This window comes from Crassostrea angulata, chromosome 10 (assembly GCF_025612915.1).
Source record: "Crassostrea angulata isolate pt1a10 chromosome 10, ASM2561291v2, whole genome shotgun sequence".
NCBI lineage: Eukaryota > Metazoa > Mollusca > Bivalvia > Ostreida > Ostreidae > Magallana > Magallana angulata.
Window position 1 is genome coordinate 33,291,964 of NC_069120.1, and position 22,891 is coordinate 33,314,854.

Here is a 22,891-nt window from a genome sequence, read left to right on the forward strand (position 1 = left end):
CAATAAAGAAAACATTCTGAACACATTCGCAGGAGGGAAAATGGTGAAGCTGAATATAATTGATTGACAGCGACTTTGTTTTACCTGACTGAGAAGCTTGGATCAACATCTGCCTCATCTTCTCTAACAGGTCCATCAACCTTGAGTTGACGTTTTCTTCTCCTTCTATGGACTGCCATTTGCATACCTATATGAACCAGAAGTGAGCAGCTATGGTCAGGAGTTATATCATTACAGTAGAACATGTGTTGTCTAAAACCTTAATAATCAGAAACTCTGCACACTTCATAGAGAAAAACAATCATTGCACAGTCTATGTTAACAGTTAATTACCATACTCAAAAATTCAAAGTCCAACTTCACGCACTAAATGAAGTTTTACACTGACATTCTGCTTGCATTTTGAAGCTTATTGCATTCTGTATGCGGGAACTTGTGTCAACAGTAGCTGCACTGCAATTTGGAGTCTTCATTTATAGATTCCTGTGAGAAGAAAGCTTACCGCAGCACTTTCCAGTGTTACAGCAAGGTTTTCTCCGAAGCTCTTCAGCTCCTGGATCTTGGATTCGAGCTCGGTCAGTTGGTTGGACATGTTGAGGGGGGACACGGGGGGAACAGCACTCCCACCTGCAAGGCATTCTTTATACTGTTCTGTTGGACGAAAACAGGTTAGTGGGTTAGTGCGGTTATATATGGGGGATAGATAGGTTCTACATTATATGACTATAACTATCCACGTTAAGTATATATATGAAAGAAAAGTTTGATTAGTACTAGGTACTGTTGATATATTGTAAATAGGAAGGATAATAGAGAATACATTGAGAATAAGGGTCAAGGATATATCAAATAATTCAACCCCTCCACCATAAAATTATAAAAGTTGATCAGTCGAGAGGCATCCATCACAAAGAATATTTTGGGAATAGATATAAGATGTAAGGGATGTAAATAGTTTTTACAAGACAATAGGCATACATAAACTACTATTGTGTGCTACAGTTGCTAATATTTGTGCTAGTGCTCCTCTGGTAAAATCCTGTTGTCTTTTGAACAACTTATAATGCAGGATAGTGCAGTATGTTGTGCAATAAATATCATATATTAAAAATTAGTTCTGTTAGGTTCATTGTATATACATGTATACTTGTGTAGTCATTTATAAATTTAAAAGTTTATCATTTAAAAAAATAATAGTTCAAATTTTATGCCAATGATTATTGAAATCTGTATAGAGATTATATATCATCATCAATTTTCACAGCATTTTTTTTTTCAAATGAGGCCATAAATATAATATTTGCACGCATTCACAATGTAGAGTGACGGCCCCTGCATTGATTTGCAGTGACCCATAGTACCTAGCCAATAGTACCTAGTTCCTTGGAATGTTGTATCCTGGCTTTGTTGAGTTTGTCGTTAAGGTCACGGACCTCCTCCTGTAGATTAGCATACTCCAGCTCTTTCTCCTGTAACTCCTCCAGCAGACGGGCATTGGCTTTCTCCAAACTAGCAGATCAAACAAAATTATGAAAAACAAACTGAAGGAATTTCTCATGATTGTTCAGTGCACATACAGAAAATTTTTGCTCTTTCAATTTCTTCACAAAGTTAATACAGTTGTAAAAGTTATATAAGAAGAATTTTTATTCCCGTGAAAACTGCAGCAGTGAAAGTTTTGATCATAATCTATTTGACATTCCAGTAGTCATTTATATCCAATTTTCTGGTTTGAACACAGACTTCAAACATTTTTCCTGCTCTTTAATTTCATTTGAACATTGTTATGAAATGTCTGCAGTGATTTTAATGCTGTGAGGTATGTGACCACATTACATGACAGAGTATAATGGCTGTGTGTATGGAGCATCATGTATTACTAGGTCAGTAATGACACAGGAAGAATAAATGGTATGCAATAAAAGCTTCGGAGAAATTTCATCTCTGTCACCTGTAAATACTTGTGTCACCTGTAACCAAGCCCTTGTTTATGATTTGTCCATCAAACTCTTGTTGATTTACTGTACCACTGTGGTACAACTGGCATTAGAAGGGCCTTAATTGTTTCTGACAAAAAAAGAAGAATAGAAGTATAGAAGTACCTGGATATATTAGACTCGGTCATACTCTCTGTGGTTATTGAAGTTTCATCTTCAAAGCTGTCCAGGGAAGACCTTGACCTAGCACCTGGTGACACTTCATCAGGAGAGTCGGAGCATGGCATCAGGGTCAGAGGTGGCGGCTTCTGGCCCCTGGAGAGCTTCCTTGTGGGAGCCTGTGGTTCCTCTTCCACTGTAAAAGTTTCCTTCTTTGTGGAGCTGTCAGGACTTGGACTTTGTCCTAGACTTTTTTGTTGGGTTTCCAGATAAGTTGCCATAGAAACAGATCCTGATCCTTTCCTCAACTCCCACTGATGCAACTTTTTAGCAAAATCAGATGTCACTTTATATTCGGCTAGAGGACTAAGCACTGGGTTTTTGAATTTGGTATCCATGTCGGACTGACTGAGACGACCCTTCATCTTCTCTATCCTGGCTTCACGCTCTAATGCCTTCAGTCTCTCTTTTTCCAGTCTCATTTTTTCCTTCTCTAACTTTTGTTGTTCTTTTTCTACTCTCTGAAGTTCTCGTTCTCTCTGTCTTTCTAGTTTCCCTTTCCCATCTTTCATTTTCCTACTTTTCTGTCGCTCCTCCTTTCGGACGATGGATTTTCCTCCGCTGTCTTTCCTGACCAGTCCTGGACTCCCTTCCCTTGGCTTGTATTTCTGTTTTTCCCACTCCTCCATCTTGCGTGAGAAACTATCAGTGAGTTTTTTCTGAATTTCCTCGATATTGATTGACTGACCTAGGGTGTCGGGTGGAGTAAACGCCTCTGGGGAACCCTCACGGGACTCCCTACTTGCGGACTTGTCGTGGTCATCACTTGTGTCTGACAAAATCAAAGGACATAAAAAATAAACCAAAGACATAAACTTTTGATAGTATCTAATCAGAAAAAACTATGGTAGAAATCTAAATCTAAAATACCATGATACAATTTTCTAAAAAGATGGAATAGCATATAGAAACACCAACTCTTCTGACTTCCATTAGTTTTGTTAATAGGTTAGATTTTATATTTCAAAATTAGAGACACCTTCAGACTTACATTTGATACTTCTTGTTCTTTCCCATTCATCCATTTTCTTCTGGAATTCTGGAGAAACTGCAGCAATTTGTTCAGGAATTATAGATTCACTCCCTTCAACATCTGCAAACAACAAAATCAGACAAATTCATCAATTCCCTCTTCAAAAACAAAAAAAAGGAACTTAACTTTGTCTATTTTTGAAAACCAAACTGTATGTCTGTGCATTTCAATTTGTTCATCCAGCTGAAATGGTTAGACAATGTAAATCCTGATAATCCTACAGACTAATAATGTTACTGAGGCATGCCTTACATCCTTGAGAAATTGGGAATAAAAATTTCAAGCATACCTCAGTTTTTGGCCACTTGATTAATAATATGCTACCTTGTTATAAAAGTAAAAGAATTCCAAAAGTAAAGGTCAGCTTAATGAGTTGTTTTTTGTTTTGTGTAATGGTGCATCTGTTTTTAAGGATATAAACAAGCTCAGAAACATTAGCTTTGCAACACTCAATCCTGAAGAAACTAATAAATCTGGCAATCCCACCTCTCTGTGATGCTGAAAACCTCTTTGTCGTCTGCAACTCATTCCATTCCTTCATTTTCTTTGAAAACTCATCCGACATGCCACCTGAAACATTGACAAATGCATCGCAATAACTCATCTTGATAAATATTTAGACAATCTCGAGGAAGTTTGGATAACATATGCCCCCACCTGGTGCTAGCTCTCCTCCATTACACCCCACCCCACCCTTCATTGTGCACTGAATAAACCTCATAATATGAGCAATCAATTTTTAAGGGAGGGCTGGCTTATTTACTGTTATATACATGTATAGTATGCACTGAATGTTACCTTAACATTGAAGCTCATGTGTTTGATGTCTGTGACTGAAATGTTTGACATTTTATTTAGTTATTTAGAAAATGTGATCATGAAATGGTTTTAGGTGTTGTTGTTTTTTCTATCATATATACCCCCTCCTAAAAAATATCAACAGGATCAGCATCCACATTAATAAGTATCTTCTATATGTGATTTTGTCATATTACATGTACACATGTATTTTTCAGATTCCAATACTGAATCAACTCTTTCATCACAAAATCTCATCACAAAATCTCATCTACAGTTGTAAAAAGCAAATTTGTGACATGATACCCTGGGGATGAACATTTATCTAACAAAAAGTGTTTACAAAACATTCCATTAACACATTTTAATTAAGTTGTTTGATCTAACAACAGGAGTGTATAGTCAGAGACAGAGCACAGTGAAGGTTGAAGCCCTGTCTAAGAATGCTCAATAGCCTTATAGACTGTGATGGGATTTGAAGACAATGAATTTCCTGGCAGACGACAAAAGCAATCTGCGTAATATTGCTTTGGCTTCCTTGATGCAATGTGCCACTATGTAGTGAATATTTACACATGCATGCACCAAGTTAAGAAAATAATGATTTGATCAACACTAATCCATATTTCTCCACCTCCATTTTTTATTTTACTATGGGGAAAAATTTTAACTAGAAATTCTTAGAGAACTGTAGATTTAACTGGAACCCAGCTTAAATCTTCCCATACAAAATAAAAAAAAATACCCTCACTGCTCACAAGTAGAGGTTATTATTGGCTAAAGAACACAAATATATTTCCTGTAAATTTGACACCCATGTTGCCTGTTTGGTATCTCGGCACTGTTGTCTTTGGATATGCTACAACATGCAGACTTGGTCTTTGCCAAATGCAACATTTGCTCTGTGTCCAGATGGCCAACCACTGATAACATGTTAGATTTAATTTTTGTTGTATTTTAAAAACTTTAAGGTAAAATTCATCCTTACTTTATACAGCTGTTCAATATTTTGCAGAAGTGTTTACAATTTTCCTAAAATAAATCTGTTTTTGGTATATTTTATAAATGCATTTTAAAATGAATTTTAAAAATGCACACAATTTAAGCACACCTTGCAGGCTAGTTTTGACAGATTTTATCTTCACACTTTTCAAAATAAAGAAAGAGTGCTGGTAACTCAAAATTATTCTGTTGAGGGTTATCTTTCATATCAGTTGGTCATATTACCTTTAACAGAATTTTTATCATCTGAAATTTTTAATTGAAAAAAAACTGAAATCAAAAAATTATAAATGAAAACAATTAAAAAGAATAACATTAGCATGATTTCTGTTTTTCTTATTCAGTAACTCAATTTTTTTCTCATAATCACTTTAAATATTGGCATTTTGTTTAGAGAAACAATCATATCAATATGCGATATTCAAGACAAGGTATTATTTTTTTTAAAGATTAACTTTTCAGTCTTTTTTTTCAAATCATTTAGAATCAGAATGAGTCTACGTGATAGGGACAGAGGTACAAACTTATACAGTTGAACTTTGATATCTCGAATACAATGGATATGTCAAAGTGATTTGTAAGTCCCAACCCCTTATTTTTTAAGTATTTTACCCTCGATATCTCGAAAACTCTGATATCTCGAAATTTTTAAACAGTCCCATCTAGTTAAAGAAAATGAAGTTTGACTTTACATATAAATATATATCTATTACCGTTACGAGGATTGTAACAAAGTTTCCGAAAAAATCCAAACATGGTGCATGCATTGATTTGAAACACACGCTCACATCAGAGGAGAAGAAATGATCTGCTGATAGCTGAAGAAATTTGCGACTTTTATCGACTATTGAGCCGTTTTTCTCTAAATTTGGCCATTATTCTACAACAAAACACAACTATGTGGGCAATAATTTATGACACAGAAACCCTCTGCAAGCCAAAGTCTAAATCTGATCAAGCCAGCTTGTTTTGTAGCTGTCTTGCTCAATAAAATCTTTCAAATATTGCTATGGATTTTTGTTTTTTCTCATTACATCTCCATCTAAACATTAATTGATGAGAATGTGGATCCATTTCTAAAAGTCCAATAAGCCAATCGGCAAACAGTCGCAGAAGAAAGGTTCTCTTTATATTTGTATAGTCAGGGTTATAATCTCGATGAAATAAAAATCTGTTTCTCTCTATTAATTACTGGTCCAGATTTGAAAATGATCCATCCAAATTTGGTTCATAACTGCTAAGTTTAATATTGACCTGATTTTATTCTTGGGGGCAAAAAAGTCATTCTCTTTGGCGAACTATAATTGTTGTAAAATCAATGAAGTTTTATGAAATTGACATCATTAATTGGTTTCTTGATGAAGAATTATGGGGCTGTTACAGTCAGGTGGTGTGAGTGCAAGAAATAAAATGAGTGCAGTGGAATCTTGATTAAATCCTGTGACCCCCCCCCCTTTTACATTCTGTACAATTTACTATGGGAAATTTTTTAAACAATGTGAATATATGTTCAAAATGATTTGGATTATTAACATCTTTGCTAGCCAAGGGTTTTTGGTCTACTCCGCTCCCAAAAAACTGAAAACCCTTGGTTAGCAAAGATGGTTCATTAAATATAGAAAGCAAATATATGCATATATTCATGCATATCAAATACCAGTATGTCAAAAAATACATTATATTTAAAACTTTTATTACACTTAAGGTACAGAAAACATCAGACAGGAGAAATAACGTAAACCAAAAAATAACTTGAAACCAAAAAATAACAGCTACCACCAAGGATGATTAGATTTGAATGATATTTCAACAGCATTTAACTGGTATCTCATAACATAATGTTGATGATCAATAATTTTAAGTTTTTAGTGTTGTGAAAAAGACATTTTAACTTCTAGAATGTACTGACATTTTGGTATATTTCAAAGACATTAAAACTTTCGCTTACCCATCAATGCAGAGACATCAAAAGTTCCATGACTTGTGAATGACTTGGAGGGTGGGGACTCCGCCATCTCCAGGGCCCGCTGTCTTGGCACTGAAGGTGAGGTTTTAGGGGTTGATCTACCAATGGGTCCTTCATCCTCCCCTTCCAAATCCATCTCCAAGCCTTCCTCCCCGAGATGTTTCTGTTTTTTACTCGATTGTTTCTTTACGCTATCTTTGCGTACATGGAAAATCTTTCCCACTTTTCCTAGTGGTGTTTTATGGGTTTTCTTGATAATTTTGGGAGAGTCCACAACATCTTTGATGTCAGAATTATCATGTGTCGATTGGATTTTATAACTTGAGGACCTCCTCAATAGAGTAAAGTCTTCCTCCTCCTCATCTGAGGAGTCCTCTTCTCGGTCACTGTGGTCCAACAAAGATGGGCTCGATTTCCTGCGTGTGATGGGGACTTGAAGATAATCCGAGTCATCTTTGCTGTCATTCGGTTTTAGAATTATGACTTCTTTTTCACTCTGATCGGATGTTAAAGTAGAAAATTCATCCTCGTGTTTTTTAATCCACTCTGGAGGCCCCATCCAAATATCTGATGTTAGGTCCAACTCTTGTCTTTGCCTTGGCTCCTCTTTAGTGAAAGGAGGGGGACTCATGGGCTCTCCTGAGGAAGTGGATCTTCGCTGTGCCTCTGTGCCATCAGCTTCCATACCACTGCCCACCCCACTGTCCACAGATCTTCCATCAATAGCAGAAGATGGCACGGTCAGCTCTTTGCTATGTGGTCTGCCTGGCTGGGATTTTCTACTGCCTTTTACACTGATACCATAGGGTTCTGGATCTTTCTGTCTTGTTATGACTTTGATGATTTTTGACCAGTTCGAAGTTTTGGATTTGCGTTTTGCTGTAGGAGACTTTGCAGCCTTTGAGCTGCTGCGGCTACTTCTCCTTCCTTTGTTGGTGGATAGACTCAGGATTTTTTCTGATATTTCATCCTCCCCTGATTGTTCCATGATATCAGATGGAATGTCGATGGAACCAGTGGAGAAACTTCTCTTGCTGAGAGGGACTGCTTTTGGTCTTTTAATACTGCTTTCTGAGTGCACTTCCATGCTTTCTAAAATTTGAGCATCTTCAGCACTTGGAAGTCGTTGTCTCGTTTTGCTTCTTCCAACACTTTTTGTTTTGGATTTAGCTTTTGGAAGTGAATTAGATCCTTGAGTTAAATATCCAATTTCAGATTCCACTGCACTTTTAATCTGTAAAAGGTGTTTAGTACTTTCAAGGTAATCACATTTTTTCTTCAGTTTCAGATTTTCATCTCTCAGTGTTGAGAGTTGTTCCATTAGTTTGACTAGGTTATCGAGATGATCCAGCCCCATGCTTTGTCTAACTGGGCTAGGACTTGCTGATCGTTTATGTTGCTGAGGAACAAGATTTCTGGACTGTTGATGAAGTTGTTGCTCTTGTATATTTTTTCCATGTTCTTCAAAGAATTCCAGAACTTGAGCATGTGGTAACAAATCCTCCTCTTGAAATAAAACACTAGAAGATTTCACTTCCACTTTTGCTTTTTTGCTGGAAGATGTCGTCAGAGTTGACGACATCTCCATGACAGATGTGGTCGTAATTTGGCTGCCATGGGGACCAGCCATGTTTGGCACAGCAGCCCTGCTTTGTGCTCCCATTGGACTGACTTCCATACCCACAATTCCTTCCGTTTCCTGTTGTCTGCCCTCGCATGAAGATGAGGTAGTGATGATACATGGCAGTGGTTGATCCGAGGGCAGATAGGTCATTTTGATCTCTTGTCGAGCTAGCTGGACAGGGGGAATGATTTGACGTTCTTCCCTCTGCACCTTAACGTACAATCTCTCATGATTCTTGTCATCTGGCGGTCCCCGTGCTGCCATTTAGGGACAGCCGAATGCGGCTACATTGGACCTGAAAGGTAAATTTGAAAGATATGTTTATTTCCTAAAAAACATTTTTTTTTTTATTTTAGTTAAAGTAAACAAACTAAAATCATATAAGGCAGAAGTAAATAATCATTTTGGATGAAAATCATGCAAAGAGAAATGATTTAAGTAAATTCGCTTAATGAAAAGTGATGTACATATCCTTCAGACCACCAGGGAAGGCCCTGCAAGCTGGTGTCTTGCTTAAAGGAGAAATCTACTTTTCTCATTTGCTTTGATGTCTATTGCCGTAATTTCCTCAATACAGTGCTACTCAATACATTTAATGCAATATAGGTTTAATTAAGACATACTCCCTTGAAACACACAGATTTACTGTGAGCAGAAACCTATAAAACTCACAGGATACTCATCACAAGACATGGAGAAAAAACAAACTGGCAGATTTTTGTCTAATTCTGTAATAGGGAGACCATCCTTGCCCATAAACCAAATAGAAACACACTAAAGAAAAGGCTACATCTAACTTCTCAACCAACAATGAAACATAAAGCAATCAGGTGTAAAGGAGCCAGGCCCTTCATGTGAATCACTGCTCATTCATGACTTCATGAAGCGAGAGAGAGAGAGAATAAGAGAGAGAGAGAGTAAGAGAGAGAGAAAGACACAGGAGAGAGAGGGGGAGAGAGAAAATTATCAGGTCAAATGGGTTTAACTGTACAATATGGCTTCATCTAAAGCCTTAGCATGGTTGAATTAAATCCAGATGATTTTCTATACGTGACAGTGATAGATTCTCATCCCAATACACAAACCTATTAAGTGAAGTCAGGGGATTATTAAGGTTGTTTATAATTAGATTAAGTTGATACAAGTCAGGGCTGATGAACTGCCTGGGTTCTATGAGGCATACAGCTCAGAGAGCTTGGATCATCTCAGATAACACAAAAACACACCTGCACTGTGTACAAACAAGGCTCTAAGTTCAGGTAATCTTTGCTCCCCCCCCCCCTCCTTTTAACTCTTGGCAAAAGGTTGAAATGATGGGTTCAGCACCTTGCACCACTACTGGGCTGCAATTACAAATAAAGGTATATCACCATATTTAATCAGAAGTCTCAGTTTCATTCCTTAGGGTGTCATTTTAATGCAGCAACAGAGCTGGGGAGAAAAGATAGTGGTCATAAAGAGGCCAGAATCATAGGAGTGGTGAATCCTTGGTGACCTCCCACTCATTACTTACAATAAATATCGTAATATGTAACCATAATGTCTGATCTAAAAATAAGTTGAGTTTATACATGTTCAGAATGATTTTATACTAAGCTAGTTAAAACAGCTTGACTCAGTTAAAGGGATATAATAAACAAAAAGATTAATTAACTACATGTATTTGATAATTTAAGCCAATTGTTCGTAACAAATACACAGTCTATGACAATCACCAATTTTTACTATACTTATCCACATTTAGTTATTTCCCACCTTGTCATTTTTTGAGATTTCTAAAAAATGTTCAACAATATTGTAGTTATCTGAAACAGTTCCACTGTTTACCGAATAGTTTCATAACAAGGATTGTTTTACAGACAAACAGCATAACATTGCAAGGTATGCACCATTACAATGATGTGTTGGAAACATTTGGTAGACAGATGCCCAAAGCTCTGGTAATGCCGATAATACAGGCCAAAAAAAAAAAAAAAAAAAAAAACTCATCCAAGTCAAAGCTAGTGCAAACTTACCCCAGCAATTCAAGGCCAAGTGCTGCAAAGTCCTTATCATTGATTAAAGGAAAGCAATTAAAAGAACTGCTATATTTCACAACTAATCAAAGCATTCCATTCTTTTACAAGATGGAGCATAGCACTCTTGTAACATTACGTACACCAACGTTGTGAGCAATACATGGTCTATGATGAGGATTTTGGAGGAAATTTTTTTTTTTCGGTGGCAGACTTTTTCATGGTTTTAAATGCCTTACATTTTTGATAGCTCTGCTTGTAAATATCATATTCTTTGGCAGCTGGATTGAATGAGATTTTTTTACCACTGGTATATCAGTAGATCAAACATAGAGTCTGGGGGAGGTCATGAGATGACCCAATTTCTCTTCCTATGCTGTTTTCCTACAAGTGATAGGAATACTTAGTCTGTCATAAGCAATTTTTCATGTCTTGCATCAAAAAAAAAAAATTCTTCAAAGATTTTGTTTTACTTGATTTCATTTCCATCATTCATCCGCTTTTGCCAATTTGTTAGAAAAACTAGGAAAAAAAAAACCAAGTAGAATCTGATAACCGCATTGGAAATCCAAAATGTAAATATGATAACTTGTGTTATGCATTCTTTGTACATGCATCATGGAAACGGGAGAATACATTTGTGAAAATTTATGACTTTTTAATTGCATATTAATGCCGTTTACAATACTTTGGGAGCATACAAACCAACATCTTGAGCTAAGAATACTTCACACAACTGCAAGAAGCCAAATATATCAAGTACTAAATCACAATATAAAGAAAAAGTTAAAAATAGGCAGAGCCAAAATACTAAAGGAACTGGGTTTCTGAATCATAAAGTTCAACCAAGTGAAGTGCATCACTGCTGAAGCTAAATTTACTGTTACACTGTGACATAGTTTCATGTTTTCTTTATATTAATACAAGTGATTCATTCAATATTTGTTGATGCCCTAAGGGGAAAATGTTTGGTCTATAATCTCCTATCATGTTTCCGTTGTCTTTTCCTCTGACCAACAAGTGATAAATCTTTCTGTGTTACTCAGGGGGTTAGTATCTAAGTACTGAAAAAAGAATATAAGTAATTTGAATGATCTGAAAGTACAGGTCATTCAATTGCATTCACTGCAACTAAAACTTGTCATAGTGAGAAAACTTGGAAGGAAAATGAATTGCTGAACAGACAATAATATTTATCATTATAATGTCATTGACCGACATTTACGCAAGGTTAACAACTCCAACTATTTAGTAATTCTTAAAAATCATGGACAGATATACAAATGTCTGGACCATTTACTTGGTCAGCCTAGAATGTGTGTCCATAGAGATGGGAATGGAAGAGAGGACGACAGCTTGATTCAGTGGGGATGTCACCACCAATGTCACAGGTTGGAATGTCAGATAGATGGACCACATACTGTACCAGAGTGACCCTAATAAATACTGCATAAAAACTGCTTTCACACATGGACCTCTGTCAAGCAACCTTGGCCATTGAGGTGCATCGCTATTGTATCTTCTGGCTGAGAACAGGGTCTGCCGTGTTATAACAGCCCTAGATTATTTTTATTTTAGCTCACCTCATGAACAATCAGATATGATTTCAATTAACACAGTAAAATTGGATACTGCTATTTTTATCCAGGGCTGTAAATTTTAATTCCGTTTTTGACAGTTGTTATCATCCATTGTGAGACACTCTGGTCTCTTCCAAGCTGACAAGAACACGGCCAGAGTGACAAGCTCGGGATTTTAATCACTTTTTTGTCTCGAAACTTTGTTAAGAAATGTATTTTTTTTGCTCTGCCCAATTTTGTGCCATTTATACACAAGGAGCTTGTGGCAGATATCAAAGTGGTGTGCGGCAATAAAATGGCAGGTACAAATGTTGGAACATATCCTCTCTTTCTGAATAACATGTTCAACAAGGCATCCCTCATTTCTAAGGTGTCTTCCAGAGTCTTTCATAAAATCCTAACAAATTTACGAGCTTTCTTTTTTTCAGAAAATGGAACTCCTTATAATCTTGTTTAGTTAGACCTGATTTTAATTGACATGAAGAAAAAAAAATCAAAAATTTACATTCCAACCAACTTTAGTAACCTTCAACGATGAATTAGGACAAATTCTGAAAATTTTTGAAAATAATAATTTATTATTCTCTACTTTTAATACATGTATCATGTTATAAAATGTTTTTCATTTTACTTCAACCCTTTCACATCATAAGTTTACCAGTAGATATTTTCCTTGATTCAAAACTCTGTCAATCATATTTATATGTAAACAGCCTGGTTCCTTCATATGACCTGAGAAATTGCAAAAATTCTAAAGCCATAATGGCGTCCATCAGGAATCAAAATTTAATCAATCAGAGCAAATATTTGGCACTCTCCTGATGGTATCTACACCATACTGGCTCCATTTCCATAAGGTACATGGTGTAAATAGATTCCTGAATCTGGTCTTCTATTTGTCTTTGTATATACCAATGCCACAACTATTACTCAAGCCTTATCTCCGCGTGTTGTCAATAACACTATTCGCCAAAGTCATGTTATTCTCGAAGAACTCAGCCACAAGTCTCTTCAACTGATCAATGTAAGCATGAGTACTGGTATGTGCATCTGTTGGCATATTTTGCAGTAACATAATAAACAAATTATATGCAAAATGAAGTTAAGAGTGATAGCATTTCAAAGCTAATATAAGTCAGTTTGAAAATTTTCATCTGAAACAAGACATTTTGTTACAATTTTTGACTCCTTTCTTCAGTAAAAAAATCATTTGTGATGATATTGTAGATTAGAAAAGGGAATATAAAGGGCATAAGGTACCATAATCATTAGGCTGTAATAAGATACCAAGAGTCAGGCAATATTAGCCATGAATAGTCTATTCTCATCAATTTCATCATATATTTCTCATCTATATGTTTCACATGTATTGGACTTAAAGCCTTTGTCATAACTCAGACTCTATCACTTCACGAAAGGGAGAGAGATATCATTTTTATAGAGGTCTAACAGTAGTGTGTATAGATTTTATCACCTGTCAAATATCCAATACTTATTAATCTGTCACATTTGGGCCTTTTTCTTTGCCTTGAGGCATTATCTTCTTAATCTTCAGCAGTAAACAATTTGTAACAATCTTATAAAAGTTTAACCACTACCATTTAGTCAAAAGGAAATTGCTTATTAATGTATTCAATGAATCTCAAAATATGCATCGTATTTAACAGTACGTTCCATTACGTAACTTTTTTTTTGCAATTAAACATAGGTGGTACATGAGCAATTTAAATTCATAGTCATGATTTACAATGTGAGGGCAGGAACACCGAGGGCAATTAGTAAATGAGTTCTCATGCTAGCAAACACAAGGCTATATGTGCGCAATGATATTGTAACCACAAGTGTTTTGTTTACTAGCATACATGTAGTACTCTCAGATCTCAATAACCGACAGCGAATGATTGACACAAGTTTGGTCTGAATGACAAGTCATAACAATACCATAAGCATATTTCTTCACATTTATAATCATAACAAAAGAGAAACACATTCCCCATCTATGTCTCATGCTATAGTAAATATATTTTACAATTTTTAGCTTTTCACTAAACAATCAAATTATTAGCTTTTTGATTTGAAAAAGTACATTTTTAATTAATACTTAATTAGTAATATCCAGTTAAACTAGCCAATATATATATAAATACACTGTATATATATTTCTTATTTTAGTTTTTTTTGTTTTTTTAATTTTGAATGATTTTTTTTTTTACCTACCCCTAGGATGAAGTATAGTAGTGCAGTAGTCCTATCGGACCATGATTGAATACACAGAGTAAATCACAAGATAAAAACAATTCTGGGCACGAGCACAAGTCAATAAGACTGATCTATGCTATAGCGAGCTCCTCTCTGACTATAGGATACAGGTAAGTCCCCTCTTGTCAAATGCAGATCTTTTAACGAAAAACAAATGGCTACATTGGGCAGAGTGGACATGTTTTATTGTGGAGCGGACTCCACTGCTCATCTCCCATCAAATGATGGCTTTATAGGGAGGGTAACAGCTTTTATGTCTTCAACAAATGAGACTCCACTGCACTGACACCATTTAGACAATGGGTCCTGTTTTACTCTACTGGAAGTCATACATGGCACTAGGTGCAAGTCTTCTGATGGACTGAAAAACCAGCACTATGGATTCATGCTTGGTTTTTTTTTTTACCATGACTGATACATAAAATAAAAACCCAAGGTGCTTCCCTTGTCATTGTAAACGACCCCCCAACACTGAGTTCATGTAATCAGTGACAGATGTTGGGTCAGGGTAAACTTAGTTCACTACTCTCTCTCTCTCTTTCTCTCTCTTCGTTACAGATGTCAAACTGGGTACTCTTGTGAGTTCAGATTGTGGAGGAAGGAAGCAAACAAAAGTACATGATAACACCAACACATACTTAATCAACTTCATCTCATTTCATTCCTTCTGCTCACCTCTGTATCCCTCCAATGGGCAGATTTCTGAACTATCTAAATAGTGCCCCCCTTAATCTCTGTGTTGAGGGTACCCAAGCTTTGATTTTGGAAACCCTTGGAGAGCAATGGAATGCCTGGTGAATCACTGGTATATATCTTATCGGAGAACTGTTCTGTTATTTGTGGAATCTCCAAGAACATCAACAAATTATATTTACACTTGGCTATCTTCTGAACAAATATTACTCTGTGAGCCTACTATATACACATGGCAAAACTTTTGCACTGTATGCTGGTACATACAGTCATCTCTCCTTTGTGCCTTTTTTTTTTCATAGAAAAAATTCCAAACTTAATTTACCCAGTGCTCATAGCAAAAGTAAACAACTTATATTAATTACCCAGGGTTATGGAAATAGTTGTTGACTGGTTAACCATTAGGTTTTGTTAATGAGTGAAAAAGAAGGAAGGGTAAAACAAAATTCACCCCTTAAAGGTCATATGAAACGATATCCTGACCATATTGAGTTATATACGGGAATGAGTTCATAAGTGCCTATTTATTAAGACTGACATTGTTTTTTTGGATATTTTATGCAAAATGTGAGCGCCACAGTCGATCAAAATTGCTTAATCGGGAAAAGGAACATTGACTTACGCGGCTTACCTCCCTTGCTTATGACGTCAGTAAGACCCAATCGCCTTATAAAGCTATGTTGTGAATACAAATATCCATGTCATTTTGCAGCATTTTAAAAGACAAAAAAATACTATTTCATATAAAAACTTGTATAATTATACAATAATCAACCACGTCAGTATTTTTTCTCTCAAGAAATGAAATCGTGTGCGTTTTTATTTACATGTAATAGCGTGTACATAATGATATTCAGTTTCGAGACTGCACGGAGAATAAATGATTTTCTTCATAGATCCACATGCTAGTATAATATAATTTTAATATAAGCATATTTATATGTTTTATTTTGATCTTTTTAATGAAATTGACAAATTCAAAAATAAGTCTGATCGTTTTTTCCCATTTGCACGTTCATGCAATTCATTAAGATTTTTTTTCTAAACAACTTGTAGGTAGGACTCATTGTGCCTCATTCGCTTCACGATTATATTGTTTGTTTCACTTTCAAATTCACAAATATGTTACCACTTAATTATTTTTAGTCTAAGAGAAATTTCTTCAAATGTTTTGCTTTTGAAACGTGTACTTGAATGTGCGGTGTTTTGATTTTAAATAAAACGTGTATGTGCGGTGTTTACTCACAGATCCCTTTTATCTCACTTTCTTCCGCAATGTTTTCTTTCGTTTTTTTTATCATTATTGATGCTTGTTCTTAATAAAATCTGTTGATTATCTTCACATTCGTTCACAACTATTTTTATCAAACAACCGATTTATTTTACCGATACATTTCTAAATCCTTAAATGCCATATCTCCGCGATCTAATTTAATAAAACGTTAATATACACGTGTACACAAAGTATTTTCTAAAGATATTGCTACATGTATATATCAATAAGTCAGAAATTTATATTATTTCCAAATAAAATTTAAGAATAATTTTGCGGCATTTTATAGCAGCTCTTAAATACAAACTATGTACACAATGCCTCAAACATTTTCATTGGCCTGCCTTATATACTTTTTTATGTGACAAATTAAATCAAATCAATTTAAATGCTTTAATTCCCTTTAAATGTAGCTCAATCATTATACGTACCGAAGAAGAAAATGATGTTTTTATTTCAAAAGGATAAGGATAATTCATTAATCAGCTGTAAATGTTGGAGCATTTCTTTCGTTAAATTTCCACTCTTTTACTCTTGTGAGAAGCTGATATTAGATTTATTCATTAACGACCAATTAAAACTAAGTCATATGTAGGCTACTACGAAATCTAATGATCTCATTTGAAAAGAAAGACACGTTCATATATGCAAAAATTACTAAAATTTAATCGATAAACTACTGTAAAATTACACTAGTTTTAATGCATTGTTTACATCGGTGGGTCTTTGTGACGTCATAAATCCACAAAATCAAGAACGATAAGCGGGCAAGAATTTTTTCAGGTTCTCAGTTTTCACGGTTATTTTTCAGAAATGCAAAGGCAAACAAATCTTACATCATGTATTTTAACATTTGTTTATACCAAGCTTTATATTCATGAAAGAAAATCATAGTGTTAAAAATCGTTTCATATGACCTTTAAAAATTATTCAGCAACCAAAAATATCTTTTTTTCTACCATGGGAACACAACTCTTGTTTCAACCCCCGAAATGCTTCATGTGGATTTCCTATCAACTCACAAAAAAAGATTAAACAATTCACATAATACTGGAGGTCTATCAATAAATGCAAAATCATGTGTTGTTGCAAAAACTTGTAACCATGACAATAGGATGTCTGCAAAGTAAAACACTTGTCATAATGAGAGAGAGCTGGGAGTTTGGAAACTTTCATTAGCAATAATCCTCATAATCTACCATGTGCTCTTATTTTCCTCCCATAAAATGGAGACATCATCATCATCACAACCAACAAACTGCTCTCTCTCTCTCTATCTCTCTCTCTCTCTCTCTCTCTCTCTCTCTCTCTCTCACAGTTACTTCCGACAAAATCTCCAGTGCAGTCAGAAGCCAAGAAACAGGAATGCTGCAGCAGTTTGGGAGGCACCCATATATCAACCACTGTACACTAATAGCAGAGTTTTTCACAAATAAAGAACAAAAAATAATTATTCAGAAAGAAGCTACCACCCAGTTCTTTCAGCTTTCAAAATATGCATGGGAGGTTTGTTTCCATTATTCTTAAAATGCCATCTTTTTAGGTTGCAGAAATTTATGTCCACATTTATGCAATCTAAGACCCGAATTTAGGTCTCTCCCCCATTTTGCTGCACAATTCAAGAATATGTCATTCAGATCTTGGCAACTCAAAGAAATCTGTTGATTAAAGACCTTGCACAAAAAATAAGATGAAGACATGCTTAATTACCACCGCAGCATCCAGCTTATGTGTGCATGTCACTGCCTGCAGATAATATGCAAAGAATGCAGGACATATTGGCCAGTAATTCAGTGTTGTATTAACCTTATTTTTACTAAAAATGTTTCTGGGCTATACCAGAATCTTTCCCTTATGCCCCAAATCATAACCCTAGAATGCATTTATATTTTTTAACTCAGTAGATATCCATATAAATGTCCATTAAAATTGGTCACGGTTTATGTTGAATTATATTTCAAAGGATTGCAAAAGTACAACTGGATATCACTGAGATGATAAATATTTTGAGTAAAGGATGTCAGGATGAAAGGACTTGTGAAAAGGAATGGTGTTTTTTGGGGTTTTTTTGGAAAGGACCATATAGTTCAAGGCTACTGCAGACATACTTGATTTACTCATAGACACTCTATGGTTGAAAAAATATGAACCAGGAACAAATAGAAGAGAAATATACTGACAACAGATCTGATTTGACTTTGACCATTGACTTACGCCTTGACTGAAGTATTACCCAGGTGGTGTCAAGGGGAGATAAAACATGATAACCCAAATGGTTTTATATTGTGGGATCTGCTGTGTCTCTGAATCTCTGACCTAGGAATTTAGTTCAAGGTTACTGCCCACCTTCTTATTAGAGCATTGTATGGGCAAGATAAAACAAAGGTAAGAGGAAACATGCTGGGGACACAGATTTTGCAATCAGATGTGTTGTTGTTTTTTTTTACCTTTGATCTTGAAAATCAATCAAGGTCACTGTACACACTTTCCAAAGGCACTCGGACTCAAAGGGTAAACTTTGAACAAGATAGGGTCAAAGGTCAGAGATATAAGTGATATAGCCCTAATTACAAACACTTGCTGATATATATCCTTTGATTCTTGGCAGAGAATTTTAGATGACCTAAAAATACCCTACATGTATTTTGACAAAATATTTGTATCACTACAAAGTACTATACACTATGATGCAAGGAGTCACCATTTTGTTAGTATTCTTGGTTACATGGCAAGCTGTGTCAAACTACTCACTTTAATTTTGCTTCCTTCTCGGTCACGGCTGTCGATTTGGATTCTAAATGGCAGCAAGGGGAGACAAATCACATGGTACTGATTTAGCCACTGTCAAGCAAAATAAAAAAAGGGATGATGAGTGTACAATACAAATGATCACAATCAAACATGTTCCTCAATTACTGCTGTGTGGAACACTTCTTCATATGTATTTGTGCAATTCTTGCAAGCTTTCAATTTTTTTTTGGGGGGGGGGGGAAGGGACATTTATATGAATTGAAAATTTGATCAAGGGGGTCAAATTTTCCATAATGTTCTGGGCTTTTTGCTTTGCTTGCTTTCTGTAAAAGTGTTAATGTGTATAGTCCTTGGAGGAGGGGGGGGGGAGATTAAGTGGAGGGGTTGACAAAGGGTAAGAGTTTCTTTAGGTTATGCTACAATACAAGTACAATTAATAACATGCTATAATGGCTTTCATTATTCTCTGGCTGCCCAGTTTTTGTAATCAAACTACAGCCAGCTGTGGATTGACAGTGACCATTACACACAGCCACTTCCAAAAAAATTGCAAAGAGACAGGACTATGATGAAGTAATTAGTGGTGGCTCTTTGATCTTGCCTTCACCTGACTGACACCAGCAACTGTCTAGTGCCAGACCCAATCGTCTCTCCCGACAAATCTGTTTCCTCCTCAGCAATGCAGTCCTTCTGCCAACTCATAATTCTAGCCGTACAATCTCAAGTACTTACAAGAATTTACAACTGCTGAACCCTTCTGGCAACAAATAAATAATATTACAGTTCTCAAACACTCAATTACACGGTTTGAAACATTTTACTTGTTCTACATTCTGTAAGGTCAAATGAGCATGATGAAGTCACTTGTTCCTGGGATTTTCTTTATTATTCACAATGGCGACCCTTAAATGTACATGGTTGTATTTTTTTACTTAAGAACTGCAAGATTATAGCCATTTTGCAGTAACTCTGGGGGATTCCTCTAGCCAGTTATTTTTAGCTTGCTAATGAGCATAATGACCTCTACCAGTTCTGTTTACACATTTCCCATACATAACAGACTGCAGACCAAAAATACACACAAGCTCCACAGCTCCCCTAGTAGCTGGCTCTGCTACGGTGAAGTATTCAAAGAATCCAGGGGGCTCTTCACATTATGTGGAGATTTCCAGATGGGCATAATTAACATTAGACTTCATATATCACAGTATCATATCGGAACCCCCCAGCTTGCCCTCAAACTTTTCACCTCCTGCCTAATTAGTCTAACAACCTGCCTACAACTGCAGCACCTTCAGATTCCAATGCTTTCAGACTCGTAACTGATCTCCTTGAAATGACTAAACCTCAAAGTACAATGTCAGTAATTGCAAGGATATCATTTCTATTCAGTTGTTTTTCTTTTGAGAGTCTTTAAGATGCACTGGAAAAGAAGCCAAGGTCAGTTCTGTGTGAAGTCTTACCATCAATTTTTTTTTTTTGTTGAAAAAATATAATTAATGGTTAAAAACTATACACTGATGTGAAGTTACATTACAAATCAGCATCTGCCATATAACCATGTCAAGTACTGGGATATAAGGACCTACTTTGAAATTCAGATTTTCTGGCATCTTAACTCAAGTTGAAGAGGGAGGAATCGAAAAACATTCGCTTTTGTTCAAAGACAAAAGAAAAGAGAAAAAAAGAGAGAAAACATTCGGCTAACTGACCTGTGTCGAAATCCTCGCACCATATTTCACAAACAAAATCCTTCAGCTCTAGGACTCTCCCTGTTAATTACAGCACGGAACCATTTTTTTTCTCTACTATGGAATGTTTTGTGTATAGTGTAGATGCCAGAAACATTCTCAAAATGACACTTGTCTTCTCCAATTACATCTCTTCTGGATACACACTACCTCATCAGAGGCAAGGGATGCTTTGAACATTAGCATAATGTACACACTGTTTGCATTTTTATGTTTTTCTCCATACTAACTGCCTGCATGCATTTGATTGAGAGGCAAAAAAAGCTCATAATCTTTTATCAATTTTTGTGAATTTTAATATCATGAAAAAAGCCAGAAAACTCAACAATGACTCACTTCCAGACTATGCAAAAATCAGGAATATTTTAAATTGAGCTTAAATCTAAATACAGGGAAGCCCCAAATTACCTGATTAGCCCCGATAAAGAAGCATTTGTACCTTCAGAAGATGGGGATCTGCCAGTGGCACAGCAGGGCTTCCCCAGACCTTATGCACTCTCATCCTTAGCAAGGGGCAGGTCCCCATATTGCACAGATGTACATCAAGTACTATACAGTGATAAAGGTGTCGATTTTTGCATGCAGCCTTAATTCTCAAAGTCAACAAAATTGTCCACTAAATCATTGACTTAACTAAATGACCATCCTATAGTGGGTTCTTTCTCTGCATGGTCAATTGTCAATGAAATCTAAAATGCAAGATTGGTAGGTTTCTACCTCAAATTAATCCTTCAAGCCAAGTTCTATATATTATATACAGGGACGAGATGCAAACAAACTGACTGGAGAATTAGAATTAAGTTTATCTAAAATTGTGTGAGAAAAAAACCCCACAACAGTTGAAAGAGTTCTAGCGCTGTAAGATCAATAAACTTATCTATGTATATATATACAAAAAAGAGTGCTGTAAAAAAAATTTCTAGATAACAAGTCTGTATGTCTATTACCCTTACTGCTTATTTGTCCAGATTCTATAAGATTTCAATCATTACAAATTTGTTTTCTTCTTAAAAGCTTCCAATACAGCTAAAAATCTGTCTAATGGAATGAAAACATGTGTAAGGCATGGCATTTTGGGTGTTTCCTGCTATTACTACACCAGAAATGAAAAAGTACTGCATCACTGATCATTAATGTCATAGCTGACTGCATACAACCAATCAAAAGTTGGAATGTACTTTTAAAAAACATGCCACATGTCAAAGACTGATGCTTCAAGATTAATGCCATTTCAAAAATGCAAACAGCAGGTTTATTAAAAGTGCAAATGCACCATCATTTCAACAAAGCATTAAACATATTAATTTACCAAAACAATCTTCACAAAGTTATAAAAAAGAGAAGAAAAAAAAACCAACAAAAAATAAAATCACCAAAAATCTGATCTGTGTGTTTCATCAGCATTAATGGCCACTGAAGGAACATTAGCATGTTGAGGAAGATTATACACATAAACAAACCCTTGGAGATATGAGCTGGCTACTGATTGACTATACAGACATCTCTCTCAATAACCTTGAGGCAAGAAAAACCTATTTATATATCAGGCAGTAAACTCCTTTACACCAAATATTGTTTAACATTTTCACAACATCTGAAATAACGCCTAAATCTGAGAGTTTATTAAAAGAAAATCTTAAGTTATATAAACAGCATCATCCTAAAGTTTCAAAGTTACCAAATAAACCCAAAAATAAAATGTTTAAAAGAAACCACAACAAAAATGCAAAATATATGTTAAAGCCATGTTTGAAAATCATCGCCTACCTGTAGAACAAAATCAGATTGTCTAGAGAACTCTTCAAAAAGCACAACAAATTACAAGATTGGGGTTGTCAGAATCCTGTAAATTGTCGTCAGAAATCGTGGGTAGGAAGACTTGCCGTGCCAAGATCTTCTTTTGCCTCCTCTCACTACACTATCTGCCAGGAGCCATGTTGGAGGTTTGCGTGAGTGTGTATGAGTGGAAGGAGCGAGCTGCTGAGGTAAC

General features: G+C 35.6%; 1 protein-coding gene across 8 annotated transcripts in view; it reads right to left on the reverse strand.

Annotated features, from left to right (window-relative positions):
* LOC128164515 (uncharacterized) overlaps positions 1–22,891 on the reverse strand; it is a 30,938-nt gene extending 8,047 nt beyond the window's left edge. For 2 of the 8 annotated variants that reach the window (XM_052828418.1, XM_052828411.1), the window contains exons 1-9: positions 22,669–22,890; positions 19,151–19,240; positions 6,938–8,874; positions 3,676–3,759; positions 3,148–3,249; positions 2,103–2,928; positions 1,376–1,509; positions 503–651; positions 85–187 (exon numbers count right to left, since the gene is read on the reverse strand). In XM_052828418.1, the coding sequence (XP_052684378.1) occupies positions 85–187; positions 503–651; positions 1,376–1,509; positions 2,103–2,928; positions 3,148–3,249; positions 3,676–3,759; positions 6,938–8,843 (3,304 nt within the window). In that variant the 5' untranslated portion in view covers positions 8,844–8,874; positions 19,151–19,240; positions 22,669–22,890. Of the gene's footprint in view, positions 1–84; positions 188–502; positions 652–1,375; positions 1,510–2,102; positions 2,929–3,147; positions 3,250–3,675; positions 3,760–6,937; positions 8,875–10,594; positions 10,734–14,391; positions 14,530–19,150; positions 19,241–20,862; positions 21,010–22,668 lie in introns of those variants that run through there. The other 6 variants (XM_052828415.1, XM_052828416.1, XM_052828417.1 and 3 more) reach the window with 6 other exon arrangements.